Genomic DNA, 12,413 nt, shown 5'->3' with positions numbered 1-12,413 from the left:
CTCCCCTTTCTGCAAGGTTTCATTTTCTCAGGAGCCCCTGGCCTGAACCCAGGGACAGGCAGATGTGGATGTGAGGCTTGCCCTGGGTTTTTATTTTTAAAAGCCTCTTGTTGTACACACAGATAATAAATGAAACACCACAGCCCCTGGCATTGCAGCATTTTGCAGAAGAAGAAATTATAATATAATAATATATTATATATATATATATATATATATATATATATATATATATATATATATATATATATATATATATATTAAAATTATATAAAATTATTATCTAATTTTTATTATTTATAATTATTAATATTATCTAATATTATTTATTATCCAAAAATTATTATTATACGATATTATATATTATTATATATTTATATATAAAATACATATATATTATATTAATATTATATATTATTATATATAATTATTATATTATATATTATTTAATGTATATTATAAAAGTTATTAATATATAATATATTATATATATAGAATGATAATTTTTAGAAATCTTTCATTTTTTGTCATAGATTTAAAGGAACTTATCTAACAAATGTTGGGTTTTCTTGGGGAAATATTTAAGATTCCCACCAGGAATACAGAGGGGCATCTCCAGGGATGGGGATCCAACCCTCTCTGGGCAGTTCCAGTGCCTGAGCCCCCTTTCCATGGGGAAATTCCTGCTGGTGCCCACCCTGAGCCTGCCCTGGCCCAGCCTGAGGCTTAATTTTCATCCAAACTATTTTATAAAAGACAGAGCGTGGGCAGGTAAAGAGATCCAGAAGAAAAAACCCAAAAACCAAAAAAAAAAAAGGACAAAACTGAACAGAACAAAGTAAAACAAAAACAACAAATAAACCAAACAAAAAAACCCAAAACCCAACAAACAAACAAAGAAAAAAAAATGCAACTAAAAAACCAACCAAGCAAAAAACCAAAACAAAAAACCACACCAAAAAAAAACCTAAAAAAACCCCAAAAAATAAAAGGGAAAAAAAAACCAACAAAAACAAAAAACAGACAAACAAACAAAAAAACCAACCAAAAAATAACAAAAAAAAAAACCAAAAAAAAACCCCCAAACCCCTCCCAAAAAAACCCAAAAAAAGCCAAAAAAAAGGGCAAAGGGCTAAAAGATGAATTTCAGCAGTGCCAGAGGTGCCCATGCGGGCAGAGCCCAGCAGCTCCATGGGGAATCTGAGGGAAGCTCCACGAGATCCCAGGATCCTGCTGCAGACACCACAGCTGGATTTCCCCACAGCCATTCCCCCTGTTCCCCAGTTTTGCCCAAAACAATGAGAGGATTTGCTCCATCATCTCCTCACCCATGGCACTGACCAGGGAATATTTGGATTTCTAGGAGCAGCAGCTTTCTCTGGACTGGGGAGGTCACACTGAAGGGAGAACTTTGCCAACAGCCGATGCCCAAACGTGTCAGAAAGCTGAATAAAAATAAATAATGCAATTCTGTGGGTAGAAAAATCCCCAGTAAGCTCCACATCCTGGATAAAAATTGTAAATATTCTCTGTGTTTGGAATTCAGCCTCAAGCCAGGCCTGCCTTGGGCAGCAGAGCCCCTGGTACAGCTTTGATTTCTGAGTTATTTCTCAGATACTCTGAATATTCTGCATGTGGGCCTTAAAAAGCAGATTATAACCTGCCAGCAGCAGGCAGGACTCGAAGCAAACTGCTGGAAAAACAGATTTAAGAGCTCACATCCATTTTTTCTTCCCAAATCTGGGAGCCTTGTACCTGCCCATGAGACATCCTCTGTTTTCCTGAGCCACCCCAGGGACTGCCCTGTGCCCCCAGAGCCAGACTGAGCCTTGCAGGCAGGATGGAACTGCTTCAGCTTGGGATTTCTCCACCTCCTCCCTCCCAGCCACCAGCTGTTATGCCACTCTAACAGGAGGCAGCACAGCCCCAGCGTGCCAAGCACCTTCTCTGCAGGGTTTGATGCCATAAATTGGGTGTTTTGCCCCTGAAGTGCTGCTGAATGAACGACCCAACGCTGCCAAAACAGCTCACTCGTGGGGGCTCATCAAATTCATGATAGAAATAATATCCCCCTCGCTGCTCCTGCCTCCAAATTTTCATTTGTTGAGAGAATTATGTTTTTACCAGGCTTTGGTGTGGTCAAACAGACTCAGACCCTCACAGAGAGGAACTTTCCCACATTAAAGACAATTTCTGAGGGCTGCAGATGTAAGGGACACACCACAGTGAAAAGTAACCTGGATTTTATTCCACCTTCCCCATGTATAAATTGAGTTTTCCTGGCACCTACAATTGATATTTTAGCAACTAAAAACAACGCAGCAACTCCCTTAGGTCTGCAAAAATGCAATTTCTGAGTTATTATTTCCATTTATCCAAATGGTGACTTGATCAGTAATTTCTTGCCAGCCCCCTCTCAGTGTATTTCTGTTAGGAATATAGGGAAGTGATTTATTTCAGAATTGTGGAGTAAGGGAAATATTTCTTGGAAAAAAAAAAAAAATCCCACCCAGCAGGATTCAGAATAACAAAACAAAGGGGAAAGTACCCAAAATAAGAGCTTGCACTTTATCTCACACAGGATCTAACAGCAGATTGCCAGCCCCAAAGTTTTGGGGATTTTTTTCAGGCTCTTCAGAAGAAAAAGTTAAAAAAAAACCCCAACAGTTCAAGTGCCAAAGAAACTCATAAAATCAGGAGGGAAAAATAATCTACTTCCTCACAAAGAGAAGCTGGGGAAGAAGTTATGAAAATGGTGCCTTGGAGCATCCAGGTGCTCCAAGAGATTACAGAAAGTCCCAAGTGCTGCCTGCAAAGATCAGACTCAAGCTGAGTATTCCCTGGGACCACATCATCCATTCCACTGCAGGAACTACCACAAAAAGCAGATTTTCTTGGTCCCTCTGCATATTAACACCACTTTGCTTGGAAACTCTGAACAGGAGCACATCCACACTGAAACCCAGATATTTTAAACCATTCCATCACTGATTTTTGGGGTAAAACCATCATGATTTTAACCCCTCTGGAGAGGCCACATCCTGTGAGCTGCACCTACCATGGGGTAGTGTTATGTTTGCACCATCAATGATTGCTTGTGCCAGTTCGTGGTCGTTGCTCTCAAAGGCGTGGGCAGCAGCCTTGAGGGCATCCCAAATCTCCTTCCTGCCCTCAAAGGCCGGGGCTGTGTCCCAAAATTCATCCCTCTTACTGCGGAGCTGCCCGTCCGTCATGGGGTAATCGCTCTTCCATTTGGGCTTCTCCTTCTTCAGGGGCTGGTTACGACCAAGGGCCACTGTGGGGGACAAAGAAAAAAGGGAAATCATCAAAAGAACACCACGGAATTCCCTTTGGTTGCTTTGTTTTGGATTTACAGTGATGCCTCAGGTTTAGCTTTTGTATTTTTCAGCAGATTCTGTGCTGCTTTAGTGTGTGGGTCTGAGCTTCACATCAGGGCATGCTGAGCTCTGTGCACAGAGCAGGGAGACAAAACAATTCCTGCTCCAGCTGGGCACCAAGGACAAATGATCCAAATCTCAGCCCAGGAGCACAAACCCCGTGGGCTGGAGAGAGAAAAACAAGCAGGGTGGGACTGCAGGGGCTGAAGCTGGAATGGGACAATGAACTGCAAGGTGCAAATGGAGCAGAACTGATCCCAGGGACAGAGCCCGTGCCCGGCCGTGCATTTTGGGGCCATTTTGGTTCATCTTGGGTGCAGCCCTGGCTGGGCTCTGGTGCTGCCCAAGGGGTGTCCATTGAGGAGATCCTTTCAATAAATCCCTGCTTTATTCTTTAGCGCTGTCCAGCCTCTGCTCTGGCTCAGCCTTCCCAAGGCATCCCCAGAGCTGAATTTTCAAGCCTGGTCCTTTTTGTTCCTCACCTCCCAGGTGATGCAGTGAGAGGGGTGTTATTCATGTACTGCTCATGGTTCAGATCCTCATTTCTTGAGAGAATTATGGTTTTACCGGTCTTGTACGGTCAAACCCAGACTCTGAGTCTCCTCAATTTCCCCAAGAGGTCAAAGCATCATGGAGCTCAGGAGAAGGGAGGTGATATGGATGTGGGCCATGCAATTGTTATTTGCTACTTTTAATTAGGAGCTGACTTTGTTTCTGTGCAAATGCATCCTCCTGCTTGCTGATTTCCCCTGGAAATCCAGGAATCCATCAAGGTTTAAAGAGCATCTTCCTCCTTCTCAATAAACACAACCCCATTTGTTTCCCTTTAACTACAGCTGTTTTTGTGTAATAGCCTCTTTGAGGTTATCACAGGTATAAAAGTTGACAGATTAAAACTCCCTGCTCTCATCCCCATCAGTGCCTGGTGCTGCAGCAGGAGATTGCAAGTTCACAGAGGTTTTAAGGAGACCAAAAGCCCTAACAGGAGGTTAAGCCTTTATCCAATCTGACCCCATACAAGCAAAGAATGATCAGGTTCCTTTGCTAGCTCAGGCTGACAGACACGTCCATGAACCTGAAGTGTAAGGCATGGAGAAGAGGAGTTTGAAAAGGATTCCTGCTGGTGAGCCAACATTGCCAACTATGCAGAGGAATGAGCTTTCTGTGGATTAAAAAACATGGGAGAATGGGTTGGGTTGGAAGGAACCTTAAAAATCATTTAATTCCACCCCCTGCCATGGGCAGGGACACCTCCCACTACCCCAGGGTGCTCCAACCCCATCCAAACTGCCCCTGAACACTGCCAGGGATGGGGCCATTCTTCCCAATATCCAATCTAAACCTATTCCCTGTCAGTGTGAAGCCATTCCCAGTGTCCTGTCCCTCCATCCCCTGGGAAGCCTCTCTCTCCATCTTTTCCTTTCTCTCCATCTGCAGCTCCTTCAGACAACTGTGTCACCCCAAGGCCTCTCCTCTGCAGCTGAACCATCCCAGCTCTCCCAGCAGAGCTGCTCCATCCCTCCCATCCCGGTGGCCTCCTACATTTGCACAGAAACAAAGTCAGCTCCTAATTAAAAGTAGCAAATGACAATTGCATGGCCCACATCCACCGACTCCAGCTGCTCCTCGTGTCCCACGCAGAACACAACAATAATCAACTTTTAAATGCTTTCAAGTGACCACAAGCATTTATTGCTTTTTGTTTCCACGGGATTGCTTCCATGGGACTGCTTCCATTTGCTTTTCAAAGCAGTGCTGACCATTTAGCAGATTGCAGAGCAGCAAGCCCCAGTGTTTACAAAACACCAAGTTTCCTGGCAGAGCCCGGCCTTTCCCAGTCCAAGGCTCAGCTGAGCAAGCCTGGAGGATGATGCTGGGGCAGCCTCAAGCAATGGGGTTGTGCATTAAACCCTGTACACGCTAAAATTCTAAAAACATATGCGAGAAAAACACTCCAACAAGGAATTGCTTCCTTATTAAGGATTAGCGGCCAGAGCATGACATTTTCAGCCAGACAGAACAGGACACACTGCAAGAAATTTGGGTCAGTGGATATCTTTTTTTTTCCATTCCACTTGAGCTCACATCTGTTTGCATCTACTCAATGGATGCTGGTTTGTCCCACAGGGCCCTCTCCTTGTCCCCAGCCATCAATTATGGAAGCAGGTTAAAGGCATTTCCTGCAGCCCCACTGCAAATCCAGCAGCCCACTCCTCTCCCTGCTTCCCACTCTGCCTCAGACTGCACCCAGATTTATTAAAAATTGATTTATCCTCACTCCAGCAGAGGCTCAGATCCTCACAGCCTCCAATAACTCCTCCCTGGAGATCCCATCCTTCCCACACACACAGCAGTGATCATAAACCCAGCGATAAATTCTTTCTTTTCCAAGTTGGAAGGAAAGGCTGGTGGAAGAAAGGGACTCTCCAAATGGCTCCAAAGCCAAATCCACTCTAACAAGCCATCCATCCCAGTACTGAGCCTTTAAACACCACTTGGCTTCAGCACAAGCCAGTATTTAAAAAGATCTGTGGTGTGTTTATCATTTAATAGAAGTGCTTCAAGGATCCCAAAAAGCTTTATGCCTTCCCTGAAGAAATATTCATTATTTAGCTCTGTGGCTAGATGGGGCAGAAAGGATGAGAGAAACTTATTCCATGTAAAAAAAATAATGTGCAAAAAGGCCCAAATATTTCTCTTTCCAGCCCATGTTTTAGTCACTAAAGCAAAACATGCGAATTTCTACAACCAAACTTTCGGACCACATCAAAGCACTTTCCCTTTTCTGTTAACAAGGCTGATAAAGAAACAAACATCAACAGTCTGAACCACTTAAAAGTATTTACAGTGTCAGTTTTCTGTTCCTCACTCTGGAAGGAAATTAGAGCTCAGAAGGAAACGTTGCCTTCATTTAAAACCATACCCATCAGAGGCACCAGCAGCTTGCAGGATCCAGAAGAGAAAGCAGCATCCACATTAATTTTTCATCTTACATCACTTCAACACGAGTAAGAAATTATTAATACCCTGCTGGAAAGCAGGAATTGTTTTCCAAATGCCAAGAAGAAGGCCCGTTCTGTCTGAAGCAATGCTCCAGGTCACCCTCTCAGCAGAGACCAATGGTTGATATTTTTGGCAAGGGATTTATTTAGAAGGAAATACGGAAATCAGCACTGGTCTACTTTTCAAAAAGTGAAATATCAGCAGCCACACTCCAAAATGAGCTAGGTTGTTGTTCCAGCAGCTCAGGTGTGCGGGTGGGGCTGTGCATCCCACAGAGGGTAAGAAATGCACCGAGTTTAGGCTGGAAAAGCCCTCCCAGACCATCAAATGCAGCCTGTGCCACATCCCCAGCTTGTCCCCAGCCCAGAGCACCCAGGGCCACCTCCAGGAATTCCCTGGGGCTCCAAACCTCCCTTCGTGTCTGCTTGGAAAGGTGATGGATCAAAGACTGGCCACAAACTCTTCTCAAAGTTCTTTTCCAATCCCAATAATTCTGTTTAATGCCTCAAAGTGCCCCAAACCGGTGGCACACATGGACTGTTCCTGTGGGATTTAGCAGCATTCCCTGTTTGCCCTAATGGTTCTGTTTTCCAATCCTAATGATTCCGCTGAATGCCTCAAAGTGCCCCAAAGCAGTGGCACACAAGCCATGAGCTGTTCCTGGGGGATTTAGCAGCATTCCCTGTTTGCCCTTGCTACCCTGGCATCCCTGAGGCAGCTGCTCCTGTCTGCCCCACTGAACTCCTGGCAGGCTGCAAAGTCTTATTTTTCAGAAGGAGAAAATGTATTTCTCCAATCCTTGCAGACTGTTTTATCACCTGAATTGTGAATTTATTTCCCTTCCCCGCAGCTTCCCATCAAAGCAATGAATCTGGAAGGTTATCTCTGCTCCTTATGCAGATAAACCCAGATATTTAAATCAGTTTCTTAACAGGATGTCAAGAAATGTCTCTGTGGAAGCTCTTTGGAGCAGCTGGTGTGTTTGTTATGTCGCTATCACTGTGGATATCACTGTGGATATCACTGGTGCCTCTTCTGAGGGGGACCAGATGAGCAGGAGCAGCTGCTACCACAGGATTCTTGTATTAAAAGCCAATATCCAGCTACAAAGTCTATACTTCCTAATTTATACCACCTGAATTACAGCACTCCATCATCAAACTGGGAATATCTCAGCCCCAGAGGGTTTTGTGTCAAATCAAACACGGCCAAGCTGAGCCAGGGGACAGCTCAGAGCTCTGGAGGAGGGCAGAACTGATCTCTGCTTCAAGTGTGACCTGGATCTTCCTCTTCCCCACTCCCTGACCTGCCAGGTAACCCTGGATGAGACCTGAAACAGCCCTGAAGCAGCTGAGCTCAAATTTGAATTATCTGTGGAAACACCTCTGCTGCCATCATCCTTCCGTGAGTTTTCCCTCCCACCCCATCCTTCAAACATCTTTCACCTATTTCTAAAACTAAAATTAGGACCAAATTTGGCTGTTCCATCCCTGCAAGCGCTCCACAGTGAATTTCCTCCTTTGCCTTGGAAACACAAGCATATGTTGCTTGCAGCATTAGTCTTTTACAGCTTTTGTAAAAAGCAGAGGAAACTGGTCCAGTCTGGTGGTGGAAAAGTTTCCAGGCACACAGAACCCACCCAGGGCATGGAAAACCCAGGAGGAGCCACCTGGACTGGACATGCTCCACCTCAGGCTGGTGATCTCCAGGGGTTCAGCAGCAGCTGGAGCTACAAGAACAGGGCCTGGCTGTGCTTCCCAATCCTGCAGACTGGGGGGAGGATGGACACACAGCCAGAAAGCACCAGGGAGGGACAGGCCACCAGTGAACACAAGTTAGGAGCAGATACAGGCAAACGTGCCAAGATCAAAATGGTGAAATGTTGCAATAGGAGAATCTGGCAAGATTTATTTTATATATAAAATATAACAATAAATATATTATTTATAATATTGTTCATTTTATATTATCTATATTATTATTATATTTCATATATAAAATTATATTATATATTATATTGTTATATATTATTATATTATATTTATTATTATATTATAAAATATAATAATGGATATATTATTTATAATATTGTTTATTTTATATTATTTATATTATTATATTTTTACATATAAAATTGTATTATATATTATATTGATATATATTATATTATTATATTATATATTATATATAAAATTATATTATATATTATATTATTATATATAATTATATATTATACATATTATTATGTTATAGAATATAATAATAAATACATTATTTATAATATTGTTTATTTTATAGTATTGTTTATTTTGTATTATTTATATTATTATATTTTATATATAAAATGACTATATTATATATAATATTGTTTATTTTATAGTATTATTTATTTTATATCATTTATTTATTAGAATATATAATAAATAAAAGAAAATACAGTATTTTCTTTTTTTTTTCCTTTGTCTTGATTAAGAAAATATGCAAGAGATGAAGCCAACTGCTTAAGTGGTGAGAGATGAAAAAGGTTTGGAGTGCCCTGTGAGGAGAGGAGCAGGAACATCCAAGAGAAGGACAAAAGATCACCACAAGTGTCTGGATGGGAATGCCACGTTCAGGAGCTGCTGTGGGTGGGAAAGATGGGATTGGGGGCCTGGCCATGAAATGATGAACAGGGACCAGCACAGCCCCAGGGCGGCAGAGCCGGGGGGAGAAGAGCCAGGCTGCCCTGGGGCTGCAAACACCCCCAGCCCACCCAGCAGGAACCTCAGCAGTGACCTGAAGGCAGCCAGGAGAAGCTGAGGAAATGTTTTTCAAGTGGAACCAATGATCAAAACGATTTTCTTTACCAGATTGCTTCCCTGTTGAGGCTCAGCTGCTAACAAAGTATTTTTCTATCAGAAATGAAATGCAAATAACAGTTTGCTACCCAGAAAGTTTCTGTCAGGAATAGTCCCCGAAGGGCTCCCCTCCCCACAATCACCCAGCACTTCTCTACTTCATCAAATGAGTCCCATTTGAAACCCATTTTGCTCCAATTTCCTCATGAGGTACCTTGTAATTTGGTATCACTATCACACAGTTCATCCTAAACATTTTCTTTGCATTGTTCTCCAGTGTAATCCTGAATTACAACAGTGCTTGGAAGAGCCAGGACAAAGGAAAAGTGCAAAAACCCAGGGAAAACAGGGAGGGAGAAAGGGAAAATTCATTGCACTTAAGCAGCAGACAATTTGAATTACATTAAGCAACACAGGCTTACACAATTTAAATTACATTAAATAGTACAGGCGTACCCAACGACAGGAAAATGGCAGAATTTTATCTGTTTATTGCTGATTTTCAGCAATTTTCTTCTTAAGGTGGTTACGTTTTTCCAAGGCAAGAAGAGGATTTTGGAACAGAAGTGGCACTGGACAGTGGCAAAGAGTTAAAAGTGAAGTATTAGGACAATTAAGCTTTCCTAACAAGGAAAGGAATTAACATTTCTAGGGAGCCTGTGTGAACTTTCCAAATAAATACAGATAGACAGATAATGCTTGAAACTAAGTCAAGTTTTATGGTTTTTTATGAGGGTAAAATGAACACTACTTCCCTGGTAGAAATTCAGGTTATATCTTGAAATAGTTGTGTACTAGAACACCAGGCTGCAGACTCAAAGCAACATTATAGAAGTGTAGGCAAAGGCATTAATTTTGAGGCAAAGGTATTAATTCTGAGCCAAGTAACAAACTGTGCTTTTCAGGGCAGCAAACCCAGCAGAGACACAGAAAGAACCCCCCAGCCATGCCCTGTGCCATTTCCCCTTTCCCCACCTGAAAGGAGGTGAGGAAAGGAAGGAAATAAACACCAACAGAAGATCAGATGGAGAGGGGAAGGAGCAGCAAGCACTAAAGGCAGGTTGTGCTGTGCCAGACACCATGTGCTGCTGCCTCTGGGGACAAGGGGGACAACCCATCGCTGGTGCCACCCGGTGCCCCCAGCCTGGCACACACGGCTGGGCAGGGAATCCCTCCCTGCTCCTCCTCAGTTCCTACTCAGCCCCAAAAGCTGCCCAGAAGAGGCTGCAGGGAGCAAAATGCAGTTTAAAATGCAATTACCAGTTCCTCTGGTAATTCCAGGCAGCTCTGGACAGCTTACCCCTGCCTTTGTCTACACATTAAACCTTCCCTGGGTCAATACAGAGGCTTCTCAGCATGAGAGGATGAGGTGTATGAATGAGCTGGACAAAGAGAAAAAATGACTCTAATTAGCAGCTATTCCACTGTATTTTCAATTTCTCCCATCATTTTCAGCAGAAATTGCAGAAGAAATCAGGAGATTTCCAGGCAGCTCATCACTCATCACCCCTCAAAGGAGTCAGCAGTGTTACAGCAAGAAACAAAAGCTTCAGCTTTGGAAATCTGAATCTTTGCTCCTTCTGTGGTATTCCAGAGATCCCAGCTCATCCCAGCCCAGGCAGGATCTGCTGAGGTGGCCACAGCCCTGGGATATCCTGAACAACTGGAACTAGGGCAGTGCATTTTATCTGACCTGAGGGGGCATTCCCAGCCCAGAGCCAGCTGGCAAGGGGGAATGGAGACTGGATATTGGGAATAAATTCTCCCCTGTGAGGGTGACAGGCCCTGGCACAGAGGAGCTGTGGCTGCCCCTGGATCCCTGGCAGTGCCAGGCTGGATGGGCTTGGAGCACCCTGGGACAGTGGAAGGTGTCCCTGCCCTCAACAAGATGATTTTTAAGGTCTCTTCCAACCCAAACCATCCTCTGTTTCCATGATTGTTATTTCCAAAAGCTCTGTGGGTACTCCTGAGTCCTGCCTGCCCACCCAGCCTCCTGCTGGAAGCACAAACAGAGGATTCTCAATCACCTTGATTCTCAACTCTCAATTCTCAATCACCTTGATTCTCAATTCTCAATCATTTTGATTCTCAATTCTCAGTCTCATTCTCAATCACCTTGAGTCTCAATTCTCAATCACCTTGATTCTCAACTCTCAATTCTCAATCACCTTGATTCTCAATTCTCAGTCTCATTCTCAATCACCTTGAGTCTCAATTCTCAATCACCTTGATTCTCAATTCTCAATCTTCTTGATTCTCAATTCTCAATCATTTTGATTCTCAATTCTCAGTCTCATTCTCAATCACCTTGATTTTCAATTCTCAATCTTCTTGATTCTCAATTCTCAATCACCTTGATTCTCAATTCTCAGTCTCAATTCTCAATCACCTTGATTCTCAATTCTCAATCACCTTGATTCTCAATTCTCAGTCTCAATTCTCAATCACCTTGATTCTCAATTCTCAATCACCTTGATTCTCAATTCTCAGTCTCAATTCTCAATCACCTTGATTCTCAATTCTCAATCACCTTGATTCTCAATTCTCAGTCTCAATTCTCAATCACCTTGATTCTCAATTCTCAATCATTTTGATTCTCAATTCTCAGTCTCATTCTCAATCACCTTGAGTCTCAATTCTCAATCACCTTGATTCTCAATTCTCAATCTTCTTGATTCTCAATTCTCAATCACCTTGATTCTCAATTCTCAGTCTCAATTCTCAATCACCTTGATTCTCAATTCTCAGTCTCATTCTCAATCACCTTGATTCTCAATTCTCAGTCATCTTGATTCTCAATTCTCAATCTCATTCTCAATTCTCAATCATTTTGATTCTCAATTCTCAGTCTCATTCTCAATTCTCAATCACCTTGATTCTCAATTCTCAGTCTCATTCTCAATTCTCAATCATTTTGATTCTCAATTCTCAATCATCTTGATTCTCAATTCTCAGTCTCATTCTCCATTCTCAATCACCTTGATTAAGCTCATGACACAACAGCTCCTGTGGACAGAGACAAGTGTCTCAGGTCGGGAACACCTTTGTGGAGTCCCCACATGCTCAGAGCCTGGCTCAGGGCTGAGCAGGGCTGAGGAAGGCAGGCAGCCAGGCAGGGCACAGCCCAGGGGATGCCCACATGGAGCCCCAAACTCACTCAGGTCCAACAGCAGGA

General features: G+C 43.0%; 1 protein-coding gene across 1 annotated transcript in view; it reads right to left on the bottom strand.

Annotated features, from left to right (window-relative positions):
* Positions 1 to 12,413, bottom strand: part of UBTD2 (ubiquitin domain containing 2) — a 44,646-nt gene that overhangs the window by 16,395 nt on the left and 15,838 nt on the right. The window contains exon 2 of the mRNA XM_066560215.1: positions 3,059 to 3,295. Coding sequence (XP_066416312.1) covers positions 3,059 to 3,295 — 237 coding nt within the window. The remainder of the gene's footprint in view (positions 1 to 3,058; positions 3,296 to 12,413) is intronic.

Source organism: Molothrus aeneus, chromosome 15, assembly GCF_037042795.1.
Source record: "Molothrus aeneus isolate 106 chromosome 15, BPBGC_Maene_1.0, whole genome shotgun sequence".
NCBI classification, from domain to species: domain Eukaryota; kingdom Metazoa; phylum Chordata; class Aves; order Passeriformes; family Icteridae; genus Molothrus; species Molothrus aeneus.
The sequence above is the reverse complement of the archived record's forward strand: the minus strand, read 5'-3'. Positions and strand labels throughout refer to the sequence as shown.